An 18,855-nucleotide genomic window follows, 5' to 3' on the forward strand; every position below is an offset into this window, starting at 1 on the left:
ATACTTTAAAGGCTTTTCCCCTTACTGAATATTTTAAATAATAACACATTCATTTGATAGACATGTTAAGATCCCAAAGGAGTATATAGTGAAGACCGGGCTGTTCTTCAAAAACTAAAGCCATCGCTACTCCCATTCCTCCTCCTCTAGGGTGGCATAACTAGCCTGGATGCATGCTGCCTTTTGGAGATTTGAAGACATCTTCTTCCCAATTCCTCAGCATTAGGATAATGTAAGGGTTCCCTGGAAGGGGGACTCCCCCCACATCTTGGTCCTCCCCTTTCTAGCACACTGGCCCCTCCACCTACCATTGAGGTAACACTCCTTGCATCCTCTGCTTTGACAGTGTTGGATTTGCCAAGTGGAGTCATAGGCAAAATTAGGTGGGAGCCTGGGGGACTGGACTGAAAGGTGTAACTTTCTGGATGGCAGATTTTATGGTGCTGGATTATTCTAGGTTGTCCCGGCTATACAGTAGTGCTTAAAATGCAGCATTAGGTCACCTCACAAAGCCTGGTGACATCACAGGGCATGGCCACCTCCCAGAGGCCCCTCCCCATGAGCTCCAACTAGCAGGTGGAGTCCAGGAGTTCAAGAGGTCAAAAGAGGCTTCCAGAAAGACTGGCAGCCCTTGTACCTCCATCCGGAGAAACAGGGAGAGCCTCGTGAGGGTCAAGGTCAAACCCTTCTCTAGTTTAGGCCTACTGTTTAGCTTTTCTGAAATAGACTTAAGAAAGATACAAGCTTTCAGAATACCTCACGAAACTTCAAGACAAGCTAAAGGGTTATCTGACTGCCTTTTAATTTCTTACTTTCCAATATATTTCTCTACATTTAGATTTTAGTACCTGAGTTCAGCCAAATGCTTGTGAAACTTTGTCCCTTGTGAGTCTGAGTTGATTTATGCTTCCTGAGGAGGCTGACCCAGTGGTCTGCTTCAGGTTTGTGAGAGAAAGGGGGTGGTGGGGCCCTTCTATTTCTTCCCTGGGGCAGGCAGGATGGGCAGGGACTTCCAGGCCCCCACTCCTGAGCCTCCTTCAGTCAGGCTGAAGGGAAAGGTGTGTCTGCTTTCTGTAACAGGGGGCAGGGGATGTCACTCACGGGTAGAGCACATACCAAGTCCTGGGATGGATCTCCAGCACTGAGGAAATGAAAAGAAGTAAAAAAAGAAAGAAGGAAAGTGTAAGTTTTTATTCACAATAGACTCAAACAGGAAACAATTGAAGTGTCATTGATAGTAGAATGGATAAATGGTGGCACATTAATATAACGGAATGCAAACAGCAACGAAGAATCCTGAACTACAGCAACGCGGATGCACCTCAGACAAAAGGTCCAGGGTTAGAAGCAAGACCCAGGCTTGCACCATGCTGTTTATATGATGTCAAGAAAAGGCAAATCCATCTGGAGTGATATCAGACCTTTGGGGGCCTGGGGTGGCACTAGGTACAGAGAGGGGCCAGGGCTGAGCCTCTCAAGTGCCAGAATGTTCTGTGTATGCCTGATGTAGAAGAGGCATAAGGAACTGTTCACTGAAGGTCTGCCTGCTTCAGTGGTGCTGTCATGTCTGACAAAGTTAAGGAGAAGAAAAGTCAACACAACTTGGGGCTGGGATTGTGGCTTATTTTGTTCATTTATTTATATGCAGTGCTGAGACTCAAACCCAGTGTGTCACACATGCTAGGCGAGCGCTCTACCACTGAGCCACAGCCCCAGCCCCAGAAATGCTACATTTTGTTTAACTATTCATCAACTGGTAAACATTTTATGTCATTTCTACTTTTTGACTATTATGAATGGTACTGCCCTGAATATTCATGCAGAGGTTTTTGTGTGGACATGAGCTTTCAATTCTCCTGAGTACCTACCTGGGAGTGAAACTGTGTATGGTAACTCTATGCTTAATTTTTTGAATAATTTCCAGACTGTTTTCCAAAGTAGCTGCATCACAAGATTTTTATTTCCAAGATTTTTCCCAAGAGAGAGGGAAATGATTTATTAACTGCCTTTCCTTGGGCTGCCTGTGGCATGTGGATTGCCTAGCTAGCCTCCACCATGTGTGCACACCAACAACTGACAGGACCTTTTTAACAGATATATCTTATTGGTTCATTTCTCAGCTGGACCATTGCATACTTACGTAAACCCCAATGTGCCTGATGAATTAGATGCAAAAATATTTGATGCAATCTTAGCAAATTGTACTCAACAACATATTAAGAAGATTGTACCCCACGACCAAGTTGGTTATTCCAGAGATGCATGGATGGTTTAATATAAACAAATCAATAAATGGGGACTGGGGTTGTGGCTCAGTGGTAGAGCACTTGCCTAGCATGCCTGAGGCACTGGGTTTGATCCCTGGCACCAATAAAAATAAGCAAATAAAATAAAGGTATGGTGTCCATCTACAACTAAAACAAAATATTTTTAAAAAATCAATAAATGTAATTTGTCACATAAACAGAATTAAGGACAAAATCACATGATCATCTCAGTAGATACAGAGGAAGCCTTCAACAAAATCCAGCACCCATTCATGATAAAAACACTGAAGAAACTAGGGATAGAAGGAACCTACCTGAACATCATAAAGGCTGTACATGAAAAATCTAAAGCCAACCTCACAGTAAATGGGGAAACACTGAAAGCATTTCCTTCAAAATCTGGGACAAGACAAGGAAGTTCGCTCCTATTTAATACAGTGCTAGAAATTCTAGCCAGAGCAATTAAGGAAGAGAAGAAAATAAAAGGGATAAAGAATGGAAAGGAAGAAATCAAATTATCACTGTCTGCAGATAATATGATCCTATACCTAGAAGATCCAAAAACAAACAAACAAACCTCTACCAAAAGACTTCTAGAGCTAATAAACAAATTTGGCAAAGTAGCAGTTTACAAAATAAACATACAAAAATCAGGAGCTTTCCTATGTACCAACAATAAATCTCCTGAAAAAGAAATTGCAAAACAAGTCTATTCACAATAGACAGATAATAAATAAAACCCAAGGAATAAATCTAACCAAGGAGATGAAAGACCTCCATAATGAAAACTATAGAACACTGGAGAAATAAATAGAAGACAAAAGAAGATAGAAAAACCTCCTACATTCATGGATAGACAGAATATTGTTAAAATGGCCATACTACCAAAATCAATATTCAGAATCAATGCAGTTCCCATCAAAATACCAATGACATTCTTCACAGAATTAGAAAAAAAAGTCCTAAAATTCATTTGGAAGAATTAAAGACCAGAATAGCCAAAACAATTCTAAGCCAAAAGCAATATTGAAGGCATCACAATACCTGACTTCAAATTATGCTCTAGAGCTATAGTAACAAAAACTGCATGGTACTAGCATAAAACACATAGACCAATGGTACAGAATAGAAGACATAGAGACAAATCCTCACATCTACACTTATCTGATTGTTGACAAAGATGCCAAAAGCATACATTGGAGAAAAGACAACTTTTTAACAAATGGTGCTGGGACAACTGGTTCTCTATAATGTACTATGAGACAAGCTTTATCTCCCACCCTGCACAAAATCAACTCAAAATGGATCAAAAAACCTAGGAATTAGACCAGAGACTGTACAACTCCTAGAAGAAAACACAGGGTCAACACTCCAGCATACAGGCATGGGCAAGGACTTTCACAGCAGGACCTCTAAAGCTCAGGTAATAATGCTGAGAGATAATAAATGAGATGGCATTAAATTCAAAAGCTCCTGCACAGCAAAGCAAACAGTCAGGAACGTGAAGAGAGAACCTACAGAATGGGAGAAAATCTTTGCTAGCTACTCTTCTGTCAGAGGATTGATATCTAGAATATATACAGAGCTCAAAAACCTTTTTGATAAAAGTCGAATAACCCAACTAATAAATGGGCAAATGAACTGAACAGACTCTTCTCCAAGGAAGAAATACAAATGGCCACAAATATATAAAAAAGGCTCACTATCATTAGCATTAGGGAAATGCAAATCACAGCTACACTGAGATTTCACCTCACACCGGTCAGAATGGCAGTTATCAAGAATACAAATAGTAGTAAGTGCTGAAGAGGAGAAAAGTAACACTTTACGCTATTGGTGGGATTGTAAATCAGTACAACCACTATGGAAATCAGGACGGAATTCCCCCAAAGATCAGACCTGGGAACACCATATAGCCCAGCTCCACCACTCCTGGGTGTCTATCCTGAAGAATTAGGGTCACCTCCCTCCACAGGTAAGTGATACAGAAACACCCACGTGTATAGCAGCACAGTTCACAACAGAACAGCCTGGGTGTCCGTCGACGGGTGAGGACAAAGAAAATTCTCCTCGGCCACAGAGAAAAATGAAATTATGTCATTGAGGGACAAGAGGAAGGCAGCAGGATGGGGCATAGCCAAGATGGCCGTGTCATTGAGCTGCTGTGGCCAAGCGAGACACATGAGAAGCGTGTCAGTGCCTGTGGGGATCGTCCACAGAGGAGGGGGACGTGCCACCAGCTCTTCTTTCTCCTGGATGAAGGACTGCCAGCTCCCCCAGGCTTCTGAGCTGGGGACTTGCCATCACTTAGGGGAGCTCCCAGGGCAGGACACCAGAGGGACAAGAGGATAACCCCCTGTGCTAGACCCAGTCATCTCCTTGGCAGCCAGCAGGAGGCTGGGTGGGGCCAAGAGGGTCGGAAGTGAGGGACCCGAAACAGAAGGCTGCTGGAGTAGTGACATCCACACCGGCGTAGGTGGGAGTCACCCAGCCAACCTCCCCTCTTTCTCTGGCCTCCGCACCCGCCTCCTCTTTCTCCTGCCTGTTCTCAGCTAGTTGCTGGGCATGCGGTCGCGCTCAGATGAGGAGGGCTTCCCCTTTATCCCGGCGTCTGTTTCCCCGCCACAAACCCACGACCACGCTCGCAGAATCCCCTCTGCTGGACCAGGAGGGCCCTGCTGTAGCACCTCCTCCTGCTTGGCTTCCCGTCCTCTCTTGCTTTCTCAGGGGCTGAGGTCAGTTCTCCGTTTGTCTTGAATTCCTGATCACCAATTTCGCCTCTTCGGATCTTTTGCACGAGCATCTTTAGAACACCCTTCCTTGACTCGGGGTCCCCTCGTTGCTCAGTCCGGGACACAGGGGGAACGGCAGCTCTTTGCAGTTCGGTGGGCCATGCTGCTACATCTGGGCAAAGGGCTGTGGCCCAGGGGGGCTCTTTTTCTGTGGGTGACCTGTAAAGTGGAGCACAAGGCATAGCCACAAGATGCCAGGCCACAGCACGCTTATTTACCTAACGAGTTGTGTTTGCGTAATCTACACAACATCTGTTATATTGGGCCCCTGAGGCTTGGGGGACAATTTGTTACCCCAGAATAGCCTAAAATGCTCTGTAACTACTCCTGAAACCATTCACACCCTGCCCCATCCCCTCCACTCCACTAGACTATTGCCACCAAAGTCACTGCCGTACTGTCATCTGTGAGGTGACGGTTGTGGAGGTGAAGTCTTGGAGATCTCTTCAGGATCGTTGTAGTTCTTACAGACCCACAAGAGGGGAACCACAGAACAATTCCCAGGAGGGCTGGCTGTGGGACAAAACTGAGCAAGGTCTTGAGGGGAAACCTGGGAGAGGCCTGGTGTGATGTGGGTTCAGCCATTATAATTTCCACGATCGCTGCTGACTGACGGCAAAATCGACTGAACATTTCTGGTGTCTTCCCGACTAACCTGCGAGTTCCTCGAGGGAAGAGATGTTGCTCATCTTGCGCTCACGGCACTCTGGCAGACACCTGAGAGTCCTGAATGGAGTCATGGCAGGGTGGTGTGACGTCGGGGGCCTCCACTTCAGCCTGGAACGCCTGAAACTGTTAGTTAGCTTTCTGTTGCTATAACACAATATTTGAGATAATCAACTTAAAAAGAAAGAAGGTTCATTAGGCTTAAAGTTTTGGAGATTTCAGTCCATGGTAGGTTGGCCCATTGCTTTTGAGCCTGTGGTAAGGCAGCATGTCGTGATGTGAGTGAGCATAGGCCTGAGGAAATGGCTCAGCTCATGGAAGCTTGGGAGCAGGAAGGGACTGAGAGAGGGATGGAGAAAGAAAGAGATCAGGGCACCCCCCAGTGACCTATAGACCTCCTACCAGCACCCCCTTTCTAAGGCTGCCACCACTGGGTCCCAGTAGCGCCCCAGCTGGGGACATTCCCCATTCAAACTACAATACACCCCAAGCCTTTTTGAGGGTTGCTGGCTTTGGGCTGCAGGAACTCAGACTCGTCTTCTCACATGAAGGGACACAGGCAGATGTCACATGACGATGGAGACAGACAGGAGGGCTGTGCCTACCAGACCTGGACACCAAGGACTGCCACACACCTGCAGCTGAGAGTGGCCAGGAAGGGTTCTGCCCAGACCTCAGAGGGAGAGCACAGCCCTGCTGACACCTTCGTCTCAACTTCTGGCTTCAAAACTATGAGAGAATGATTTCCTGGTGTTTTAAGCCACCGTTAAGTAGAAATTATGGAGACCACTGTTTGGGACTAGCACCAGCACTGGGCCCCCAAAGTCAGAATGGAGTCTCTCCTGCTAAAGTTCCACGCCCTCAAACCAGAACCAAGTCCTCGCCTGGCTTTCCCAGAAAGCAAGAGCGAGGCACCGGGCAGGGTTCCTGAGAGGCCCATTTCAAACGGCATGGTGGTGGGGTCCCCGCTTCAGTCTTTACGTCCCTAACCAGGCAAAGAGTGACCCAAAGAAACTGGACGTTAGTCAATCAGTTATTTTCTTATTGGTCTCTCCCCCTGCCCTGTCTTGTAAGTCAAGTGACTTTGAAGTGACGCCTGCTGTTTTTCTTTGCTTCCACTTTTTCTATCCTTCTCTGTCTGTAAAACCAATCCCCTCGGCTCAGCCCACTGGAACACTTACTCTAATTCTATGGGACAAAGTGTTGCCCAATTCTAGAATAGCAAAATAAAGCCAATTAAGATCTCTCAGCTAAATTATCCTAATTTTCTTTTGACACCGTGTTCCACGACACTACCCGATGCGTAATAGGTGCTAATAGGCGTTCGCTGAACATTTAATTCTCAAATAATTCTTACTCTTAGGAAAAGACCAAAGAAATCAGTAAGTAACACCAAAATGCCAATGCCTTTGGGGAGAGAATGGAAACAAAAGTCAATAAAGTGACCTTGACTGTAGCCCTGGCTTCCTCTAACCAGCCGAATTTGGTTCATCTACGCAAAAATTCCAACTGGTTCTGTTGGATTCTTTGCTCCAGTGAGAGAAATCTGCAGACCTCTATGTTCCCATGCACACTTCTACCCAGGTTCCTCCCTAGGGCAGCCAGCAGCTTTGCCAACCTGTGCCCTTTCTCTTTCTCCCTTTGGGAGAATCCATTCCCCGTCCTCTCTGGTTACACACCCACTCAAACTCGCAATGACACCCATCATTTGGAATCTGATCATCTTGGAGTATAAGTAACTCCCTTCCTTCCCCCCAGAACCAGGTGGTAAGCTTTTCCCTGGAGAAGGGTTTCGTCTCAGGAAACCGACAGGACTACAGCTGTCTTTGAGTGTGGGCCTAGGGCTGGGTGTGGGGCTGGGGAGGAGGAGGATCTGGTGATAGATGTCAGGCAGAGGCCTTCCCTTTGCTACTGTGGAAATCAAAGCAGAACAGTATTGAAAGAGCTTTTCAAAACAGGCTGAGAGGCTGCTGGGAGGACTTACAGGGGATTCTGACTGCTGCCTGGGACATGAACCTTGGTCACCTCCACCCTTTGACTGGACCAACCAGAGCAACTGGACAGTTACCTTTTGACTGAACAGTCCGGATGCATTTCCAAAGGTTGTGGAACTCTTGCTTTATGGATGTTTCTGTTCTGTTTAACGTGTTCTTTCCTTTATCTTCCCTGGGCCACATCGGCCCTGCTCCTTTTCAACATCCACAGCCTAGAGAAGCTCCTGCTTTTGCTGCCCTCCTTTGGAAGCTGATCCAGAGCTCTGCAAATGTGTGTCTCTGAATTGCAATTCCTGAGACCCGCCCATACAGTTATTTTTACTTTTGTGGTTTCTGAGTTTGGATTGGTCAACAATTTCCAAGGAGGATGATCTCACGACATACCAAGTGTTGATTACTTGTATTCTAAACTAGAGTTTTGTTTATTTGACATAAGGTTATAGCACTCAGGACAATAAAAAGGAGCTTGTAAGAAATGGGGGCAGGTGCTTTATTTTTTTGAATGCTACCTTCAATTAGGTTGAAGCAACTAATGGCACTGGGTACTGAGCTGGGTGCGAGGCTAAGCCAGGGACGCAGAGAGTCCAAGTCCCATGCTAGGGCTGCTTATGTCTTCAGCAGGGAAGAAGATATTTTTTTTTCAAAGCAAACTTTTTGATTTAATCCCCATGAATGAATTGAGCCAAGTGAAGCAGTTGTTCTAGATAATTAGCATTAAATTTGGGGGGAAGGGGTAGATGTTAATCAGTAGCCCCTTGAGTGAATGATCAGTTTTGTCTTCAATTAATGAAAATCCAGAAAACTTCTGTTCTGGGATGACAGGAGCATCAGCTGAATGAAGATGCTCTGAAGATACAAATCACATAAACCCTGGGGCCTCAGGGCCTCAGAACATTTACGATTTAATGAGAAACTGTCTGTTTGAAGACTTTTGATGTCGGCAGCTTAGTTCACATGCCAAATCGTAATCTTTTCAAGCAGCTTTTGAGAAATCAAACAGATGAAGGGAAATGATGGAATTGGTACATAAGTTCTTGGGAATTGTCCCCAAGATGAAGTGTTTTAAAAGCAAACGTGAGCTCTTGGCCTGTGAGGGCTGGTCTGGGGGGAGGTGGCCAAATATCGTTCTAACGACCCCTGAAGTCTTCCCTGTCTTTGATCATTGCACTGCTTTTGCCTGATTTGATGAAATCTCAGTGAAAGCTGAAATGAATCTCCATCCTCCACTGACATTTTATTAAAGTGATCACATTTCCATCATATTTTTAAATCTTCTCTAGCTTTTAGTTAAAATAACTGTTTGTGCAAGCCAGAGGAGAACTCAGGGAGTCAGTTTGACCTGTGGAGGTCATTTTGCACATGGGGAGTCTGAGGGCAAGTGTAAGAAGCATCCCCAGTGAAGGAGCGTTCCCTAGGATGTTCTTCATTCTCTGAGTTGTCTGATATCTAAGCTTGAAGACTGACTATGTTCCCAGCGAGAAGGGCCCTTCTAGGGAGCCTCACTAACCTCTCAGGCCCAGCCAACTCCTGGAGAGACTAATTCCTTTCTGAGAACAGGGATCACAAGTCTGAAAGCATCTTCAATGGCCTAGGTACAAAAAGTCTTTGGGTCATTTTTCTTCAGCATTTGAAGGCCTCAGGGCAGTGCCTCCAAGTCACGAGCTCTTGCTTCTGCTCAGCTTGGCCCCACACCCTGGGATCCTTGCTCTTCCTTCAGTTATAGATTCTGGGAGCTCAAGGAAAAGGCCCACCTGACTCCACCTCCAGCTAAGGGGAGTGGGTGTGCCCGGGTGGAGATGGGGAGATTCGAGGGCTCCTGGAAAGATGTTCAGGACGTTCAGCAGATTTATACGAAGAATCCAAGAGCAGAGCTGAAGAGCGCTCAGGCAGCCCAGGACTGGGAAGCGGGAAGCGGCTCTCCCTCCCGGGCTGTGTGGCTCTTCCGACGGAGTCCAGTTCCTCCTCACCCCCAGCCCCTGTGGAAGCTTTGGCCTGCTCATGTGCCCAGTGCCCTCCCGGTGGCTCAGTCTAACTCCACCTCCTCCTCTTTTCTGCCTTTAACTCACTAATGTAGTTTTCCATAGAGATTCTCAGGAAAGGAATCTTTGAGGCCGATGAGACACCTCCCCTGTCACTCTGGGCTTCCACGTCAGGGACTCAGCAAGCCACACAAGCAAAGGAACGTGACTTCAACCTGCAGGTCTCTGATTTCCAATGAGACTTCCCTTCACGGTGGTGCTCTGGGGGCCTCTTCCACGAATCGCCTCTTGTGTCCTGTCTTTGCTTCTCCCGGCCTCTCGCTTGGTGCAGGGCTCGGAACCAGGGCTCCATGCCGGCCAGGCAAGCACTGCTCACTGAGCTGGTCCTCGCCGGAGCGGCCGTCTTTTGCTGGTTCCTTTGCGTGAGTTCTTGAACAGTCTAGGCACTATTCCTGGGCAGTTTGGGATGCTGTGGGTGTGTTTGCTCATTCTGTTCTCCACCTGCTAACTGTGTCCATGGCCCTTGGTTGACCAGAAATCTAATTTTAATGTAAAAAAAAAAAAAAAAAATCGTCATGAAATTTTCCTTCTTTGTCATGTGGTTTGTGCTTTTGAAGTTTTATTTAAGAGGTCCTTCCCCACCCTTGGATCAAAAGAAATGAGCCTACATTTAATTCTATCAACTTAATCTTTTTGCTACTCATATTCTGTATTGAATCCCTTTGAGCAATCCTTTGAATATGATGTTGAATTCTTCTCTCTCCACACACTGAAACAGCTTCCAAATATCTACAAACAATTCATCTCGTCTCCCTCTTCTGGGCTGTCTTTATTGTACAATGACTCCCAGGTACACTAGGTCTCTCTCTGAGCTCCTGTTCCTCTTGTTCAATCATCTGTACTTGGTTTTATGTTATCTTAATTCCTCCTACGGTGAGTGTGACTTAGCTATTCGTGGATCTTTCTTTACATGAATACACCACGGTGAATCCCATGGTCATATCATCCATAGCATGGGGTCCTAATCAGAATGACATATATTCCATGCTTGTAAAATTATATCAGAATGGATTCTACTGTTATGTATAACTAAAGAGAAACAATAAAAACAGTTTGTGACTTAGGATCCCTGGTAGGTAAAATTCTGAGGGGAAGGGCAATCAGCAAAGGGCATTCAAAGTGGGGAAATGACAGGTGCCAACATTGGGCAATGAGATGGGTCACCAGGTGGCGGTGCATGAGCCCCTCTGGATGAAGCGGAAGGAAGGGAGGCATGGAACACCCTGCTCCGTTCCCTTTCCCACTTCATCAAACTATCAATCATATGTCCACGGTGCACAGTTATATTTTCACCACATGAAAACACATGAGATGACCCAGGCCCTTGAATTCATGGAAGGAAGCTCCTCTCCGTCGGCTGTGCTCTTGGTGTGCTTGTGCAAAGTGGTTTCACTTCCACGTTGGCGCTTCTCGCGTCCTCTGACTTCCTGTGGCACTGTTGACTTCTACTTCTTGTTTGTGGCAGCTGCTCTGTTTGGGAAGCCATTTCCTTTCCAAGTAAAGGACTGAGAGGTGGCCCGTGTAAGTCCAGCCGTACTTTACCCTTCAATTCCAATAGATGTGTCATGGGCCATGAGAGACGGGCTCTGCTGAGGCTCAGAATCCGAGATGCAAGACGCCTTCTTTTACTTAAAAACCAGGAGGGGACGTTTCATCAGGAAATGTGCAGAGCTCATGAGCCACAGAACCACACGAATGAACCTCAAACTGTAACTTCAAAGAAGAAAAGCAGATTACAGAACAGTGCGTACAGCACAGTGATGTCCTCTGGTGAGGGTTAAAGCCATTGAAGTGACAGTTCGTGTCACATTGACACAGGTCATGTAGAGAAGTATGAAAGTTCCTCTGGGAGTACTAAATGCAGATCTGGAATCAAGATCACCGGGGGAGGGGTGTCCTCAGGGAGGGGTCACAGGGACCCTCAGCTGTATTTATTTTATTTTTTAAGAAAGATCTAAGTATGGGGGAAGTTTTAAAATTGGCTAAGGCTGGTTTGTGGATGCCTAGATTTTTTATTATTTTCTTTGTAGTTGTAGATGGACAGAATGCCTTTATTTTATTTGTTTGTTTTTATTTATTTTTTTATTGCTAGGCAAGCGCTCTGCCACTGAGCTACAGCCCCAGCCCCCTAGATATTTTTATATTATGCTCTATGCACATTATATGTTCACAATTGAATTCACAGAAACGGATTCCTGATAACCTGTAAGATTCCTCATCTTATTTATTAAAACCATTTTGCTTTATTTCATTGATGGCCCACAAGAGGGAGACCTAGAATAATTCCCATGTACAATCAGGACAAGCTCTGAGTGCCGTGGCCGGCAGGTGAGGGTGGCTGCTGGCATGGCTCTGGAGAGGGAGGCCGAGCCCTCTCCCCGCATCCTGGAATCCATCCCAGGTACACTACAAACTGAAGAGGGCTTTAAAAATACAATTTAACTGATTGTTTGCAGAGTAAATAATACACAGCTTCAAGAGGAAAGGAAGTCAGGCTTGGTAAACACACCAGGTGTGTCTGGCACCGCTGTGGGCACTGCGGTGCCCTCCCCCAAGGGAGGGCACAGGAAACCAGGAAGCCAGGAACTCCACCCTCATCCCGGGAACACAGTGAGCTGCTCACACAGCTGCAGTTCACACAGTCGCTGGAGCTAGAACCAGGCTGAGCAGGGCGACGTGGCCACGTGAGATCTGCGGTTCAGATGACCATTAGCAGCGCCCCTCAAAGACTGAAGCTGTCCACGCTGCTTTCCAAGCTTTCCCACTGATATTTTTGCAATTTATTTTATTCATTTTCTTATTCTTATTATGAAAAATTGAGCAGGACACATGCACGAGAACCATCTGCTCAGCAGTGGTCCCTGAGGCAGGAGGAAGCTGCCTCACTTTGGGCCATTGCTACGTTGTGGCACCTAAAGTCTGAGGGAGCTTCCTCCTCTGGGTTAGTGACAATCATGTCACCACTGGCAAACACTGTGCTTGCTACACCGCTGGCGCGTGAAAAATATTTGCTAAATTAACGCCGAAGCTAAGAGTCCACTGACTGACAAATGAAAAGGCAGTAAGTTGGTGTGTGCATGCGAGGGAGACCTAGAGGGGACGTTCTGACCTGTGCTGCAACATGGCGGACCTTGAGGTCGTCGTGCCAAGTCACAGAGAGAGGTGTTCTCTGTGTGCTTCCACTCCCGGGGGCCCCTGGTTGTCAGATTCACAGAGGCAGCAAGTGGGGGGGCGGCGGTTGCCAGGGACCGGGGAGGAAGGACGGGAGTTTTGTCTGACAGGGAGGTTTCAGAGAAGGGAGGCGTGGGGACGGCTGAACAGCACTGCACGTCACACCCGGAGCTGTATGTGGAAAGGTGGTTACACGGCGACTTTTATGTTATAAATATCTTAATCTTACCACAGTCTGAAATAGGGAAAAAGGAGTGCAGACAGTCAACCCCCTGTGTGCAGGGTTGAGAGGGGACTTGTGGGCCCCGTGGGGACTGCGGAGCACTGAGTCCTGAGGCATCAGGGAAAGGCGGAGCCGTCTATGGCCCTCCCCAGGCAGGAGCCCTGTCTGGCCCCGGATGAATCACTTTGCTCCTTCCTCCCCAGTCTAGGCCCCCCAAGTGTAATCTGTTATGTGGATGCCAAGAGAAGCCGAGAACCAACACACATCAGGAAGAAGTGTGGGAAACTGCCTGGCAGGCCCAAGTGTCCCAGAAAAGTCGGTCACAGAGAGCGAGGGAAGAGTCAGAAAGGCCTGGTGCTGAGGTGCCCTCCTTCTCACCACCTGTGCTGATCTGCTGTTGCAGTAATAAAATGCCTGAGAAAATCAACATGAAAAGAGGAAAGGTTTATTTTAGTTCACAGTGTCCAAGGCTCAGTCCAGAGTTGTCCTGCTGCTTTTGTGCCTGTGGTGAGGCACTTCAGGGGTGGAGGGTATGGCATAGGAAGCTGTCCACCTCGTGGCATCCGGAAAGTAGAGAGAGGGAGGAAGGGATCAGGGTCCCACTATGGCCTTCAAGGGCCTGTCCTGAATGACCTAAATCCTGCACGATGCCATGCCTCCTAAGGTTTCCACCCCCACCCCAACAGCACAAGTCCCTATGCCTGGGCCTTGGGGAACATTCCAGATGCTAAGGATAGCAACACCCAAACCAGCAGGGCACAGAATACCTTCCCAGGTGACCAGAATCAGGTACACCTGAGGGGGGATGGGTGGGAAAGAGTGAGAAAGAGGGGTGAGAGCAGGGCATGGGGGGGAGAGGGAAAGAGGGAGTGAGAGAGAAGCAGTAAGAGAGGGAGGGAGGGAGGGAGGGAAGGATGGAGGGAGGGAAGGAGGGAAGGAGGGAGGGAAGGAAGGAAGGAGAGAGGGAGGGAGGGAAGGAGGGAAGGAAGGAGGGAGGGAGGGAAGAAAGGAAGGAGGGAGGGAGGGAAGGAAGGAAGGAAGGAGAGAGGGAGGGAGGGAAGGAGGGAAGGAAGGAGGGAGGGAGGGAGGGAAGGAGGGAAGGAGGGAGGGAGGGAGGGAGGGAAGAAAGGAAGGAAGGAGGGAGGGAAGGAGGGAGGGAGGGAAGGAGGGAAGGAAGGAGGGAGGGATGGAGGGAGGGAGGGAGGGAAGGAGGGAAGGAAGGAGGGAGGGAGGGAAGAAAGGAAGGAAGGAGGGAGGGAAGGAGGGAGGGAGGGAAGGAAGGAAGGAGGGAAGAAAGAAATAAAGGGAGGGAAACAGAGAAAAACCCCGAGCAGAAGGAACCCTATCCCAGAGGCAGGTGGATTCTGCAGCCCAAGCCAGGTTCCGGATTCTAGGTTCTAGAACGCAGACTTCCTCAAAGGACGTTTTATCACAGGAACGTCACAGCCCTGAAGAATTCTCAGCTACCGAATTCTCGATGGGAGCATTTTGTTATAGGATCCTGATGAACACGACCTGGGAGCTGGCTCTCCTCCTCAGGTCGGCTGAGGCCATAGAGGGTGGTGTTCTTGAAGGCCTTTGCCCAAGACCAACCCACCAGAAACCAGGAGTGAGTCTCAGAAAGACCCAAGCAAGACCCAGGAGTGAGTCCTTCCAAAGATCCTAGACTGTCTGCTGTTTGGGGTGCTCTATGCTCAACCCCCTGTCCCAGCCCTGTAATGTGGATCAGTGGACAGGAAGTGCAGAACTCCAGCTGGGACAGGAGTGGGCATGTAGTCCAGGTCCACTGCCTACTCATTACATGGCCTTGGGCAAGCTCATTAACATCATTAAGCCTCAGTTTCCTTCCTTGGCACAAAATTGCGATAGTATTACCTATGCACTGGTGCTTTAAGGATAAAACAAGCCCTAGTAGGCTGTCTCATTCATCAATTCATTTTTAAGACCTCCTGGAATACCAGCTCAATAATTTGCTAGTTATTATAAGCTAGTATCTTTTCCCCTTTCCCTAAGCAAGAGAGAAAGGAGATAGTTTCATTATCACTGTCATGTATAAAGGGTGATCAGAGCCTTTTGCATTTATTTATATTGGTGTCAGATCATTAAGATTATTTGGAGAAAAAATTTGTATGTACATGTGTGTATACACATGTTCATATGTGCAAATACATGTATAGGTACCTGTGTTGATATTTGTACTATTATATTAATCTTGTTTCTGAAAAGACTTATAACAGCTTAAGAAAACAATAACACAATAATTTAAAACTGTATATTCATTTAAATACTTTGCTAGTGGGTGTGCTGACTGATGTGATGTTTCTGAAATGCATTTTATTGTATCAAGAGACTTAACATGTTTAAGTATTCTGACTCTTCTAGAAATCTACACTAAGTAAATATTAAAATTTAAATGAAGATTATGTTTTAAAAGAGTTTATTATAATCATTACTATAATAACAATATTTGGAAACTACCCATGTTTCACAGTGAAGAGAGGGTAAATACATATCTGGAAATGATATCATATTAAGTGAAAACTCAGGATGCATGTTGTGTGTATAACCGAACTATAAGGATATAAATTTATAGATGTGTAGAAAAAAAAGCCTAGAAATAAATGCATCAAAATATTATCAGTAACGGTAAAATGATAGGGGACTATTATTTTCTTTAAATTATTTATGTTTTCAAAATTTTCAAACTTACACTTATAAAATGTAATACAACATTAAAGCAGTACAAAATCGTTCCTTTAAGAGAGAAGAAACTGTCAACACCTTCCAAAATGTCAACCCACCAGTCTGTTTCAGACTTGAATCTGTTTGATCTTCCTGCAATATTTAACGCCATTGACCATCTCTACTTCTAGAAATCCTTTTCCTTTGACTTCTGCAGCACAGGGTTCTGAGAGAAAGTGCTGTGATCAATTAGCAATGCCTGGCAGGCAGAGAGGGGCATGGGGCATGTGGACTACAGAGTGCTACCTTTGTCCTAGCTCTTTTCCCTGGACCCTCTCTCCACTCCTGGGGCATCGCGTAGAGTTGTGCTCATTAGTTCAATTCCTCAATTGGAGCATATTTAATTCTCTCACTTTCCATGACCATCTATTCTGTTCTCTGGCATAGTGAACTTAACAGGTAGAAATTGATATTACTCTCAAAGATAAAATCATATGATTATCTCAATACATGCTGAGAAAGCATTTGATAAAATATAGCACCCCTTCATGTTCAAAATGCTTGAAAAACTAGGGATAACAAGAACATACCTCAACATTGTAAAGGCTATCTATGCTAAGCCCCAGGCCAACATTATTCTAAATGGAGAAAAATTGAAAGCGTTTCCTCTAAAAACTGGAACAAGCCAGAGATGCCCTCTGTCACCACTTCTATTGAATATAGTTCTTGAAACTCTAGTCAGAGCAATCAGACAAAAGAAATTAAATGGATAAGGATAGGAAAAGAAGAACTCAAATTATCACTAGTTGCAGATGATATGACTCTATACCTAGAAGACACAAAACATTCCACCAGAAATATCCTAGAAAAAAAAAAGAAATAATTGAAAAAATTGACAAAAAAAAAAAAGAAATATCCTAGAACTAATAAATGAATTCAGCAAAGTAGCAGGGTATAAAATCAACAGCCATAAATCAAAGGCATGTCTGTATATCAGTGACAAATTCGCTGAAAACTAAACTAGAAAAACCACCCCATTTACAATAGCCTTAAAAACAAAACAAACATAAAACAACAACAATAAAAAAAACACCTTGGGAATAAATTTAATGAAAGAGGTGGAAGACCTCTACAGTGAAAACTACAACATGCTAAAGAAAGAAATTAAAGAAGACCTTAGAAGATAGAAAGACCTCCCTTGTTCTTGAATAGGCAGAATTAATATTGTCAAAATGATCATACTACAAAAGCACTATACAGATTCAATGCAATTCCAATAAAAAATCCTAAAGCCACTCCTCATAGAAATAGAAAAAGTAATCATGAAATTCATCTAGAAAAATAAGAGACCCAGAATAGCCAAAGAAATCCTGAGCAAGAAGAGTGAAGCAGGAGGCATCACAGTACCAGACCTTAAACTATACTACAGAGCAATAGTAACAAAAACAGCATGGCATTGGCACCAAAATAGACTTGTAGACCAATGGTACAGAATAGAGGACACAGAGACAAACCCACATAAACACAGTTATCTCATACTAGACAAAGGTGCCAAAAACGTATATTGGGGGAAAAACAGCCTCTTCAACAAATAGTGCTGGGGAAACTGGAAATCCACATGAAACAAAATGAAATTAAACCCTCTCACCATGCACAAAACTGAACTCAAAGTGGATCAAGGACCTAGGAATTAAACCAGAGACCTTGTACCTAATGGAAGAAAAAGTAAGCCCAAATCTCCATCATATTAGATTAGATGCCTACTTTCTTAATAAAATTACTTTAGCACAAGAATTAAAACCAAGAATCAATAAATGAGATGAATTCAAACTAAAAAGCTTCTTCTCAGTGAAAGAAACAATCAGTGAGGTGAATAGAAAGCCTACAGAATGGGAGCAAATCTTTACCACACACACATCAGATAGAGAGCTAATCTCCAGGATATATAAAGCACTCAAAAACCTTAACACCAAAAAAAAAAAAAAAAAAAAAATCCAATCAATAAATGGGCCAAGGAACTGAACAGACACTTCTCAGAAGATGTTATATACATTCAATCAACAAATATATGAAAAAAATGTTCAAATCTCTAGCAATTAGAGAAATGCAAATCAAAACTACTCTAAGATTTCATCTCACTCCAGTCAGAATGGCAGCTATCAAGAATACAAACAACAATAAATGTTGGCGAGGATGCGGGGAAAAGGTACACTCATACATTGCTGGTGGGACTGCAAATTGGTGCAGCCAATCTGGAAAGCAGTATGGAGAGTCTTTGGAAATCTGGGAATGGAACCACCATTTGACCCAGCTATCCCAATCCTTGGTTTATACCCAAAGGACTTAAAAACAGTATATGACAGAGACACAGCCATATCAATGTTTATAGCAGCACAATTCACAGTAGCTAAATTGTGGAACCAGCGCAGATGCCCTTCAGTAGATGGATGGATAGGGAAACTTTGGCACATATAATGGAACATTACTCAGCATTAAAAGAGAATAAAATCATGGCATTTGCAGGTAAACGGATGAAGTTGGAGGAGATAATGCTAAGTGAGGTTAGCCAATCCCCAAAACCAAAAGCCAAATGTTTTCTTTGATATTCCCAAGAATCATTTGGTAGACACTCAATGAATATTTTCCCTTCCCCTTCAGAGAATGAATACCACTTGTATAGAAAATATCTTCTTTTTCTTTCTTTTAACTCTTCCTTCTATTCGGAATATTTTCACACCATTCGTGTCTTCATACATGTACTTAGGGAATGATGTCTGACTCATTCCACTGTCATTCCTACCCCTCTGCCCCCTCCCTTCCCCTCCCTCCCCTTTGCCCTACCTAAAGTTCCTCCATTCCTCCCATGCTCCCTGCCTCCAATCGCCATTCCTACTCTACCCTCTGCCCACCCTCCTGCAGATACCTTGAGCCCTGGCTTCACGTGCACTCCTGCTGTAGAATTACATGACTCTCGTTGTAACAGCACTTTAAAGACACAAATGCCAAGTGCTTCAATTATGT

General features: G+C 45.2%; 1 protein-coding gene across 1 annotated transcript in view; it reads right to left on the reverse strand.

The window, feature by feature from the left end:
• Positions 1-5,748, reverse strand: part of Galntl5 (polypeptide N-acetylgalactosaminyltransferase like 5) — a 40,768-nt gene extending 35,020 nt beyond the window's left edge. Inside the window, exon 1 of the mRNA XM_071605395.1 lies at positions 5,715-5,748. Within this exon, the coding sequence (XP_071461496.1) occupies positions 5,715-5,748 (34 nt within the window). The remainder of the gene's footprint in view (positions 1-5,714) is intronic.
• Between the last annotated feature and the right edge of the window lie 13,107 nt (positions 5,749-18,855).

The sequence above is a fragment of the Marmota flaviventris genome, chromosome 1 (assembly GCF_047511675.1).
Source record: "Marmota flaviventris isolate mMarFla1 chromosome 1, mMarFla1.hap1, whole genome shotgun sequence".
Classification (NCBI taxonomy): Eukaryota; Metazoa; Chordata; class Mammalia; order Rodentia; family Sciuridae; genus Marmota; species Marmota flaviventris.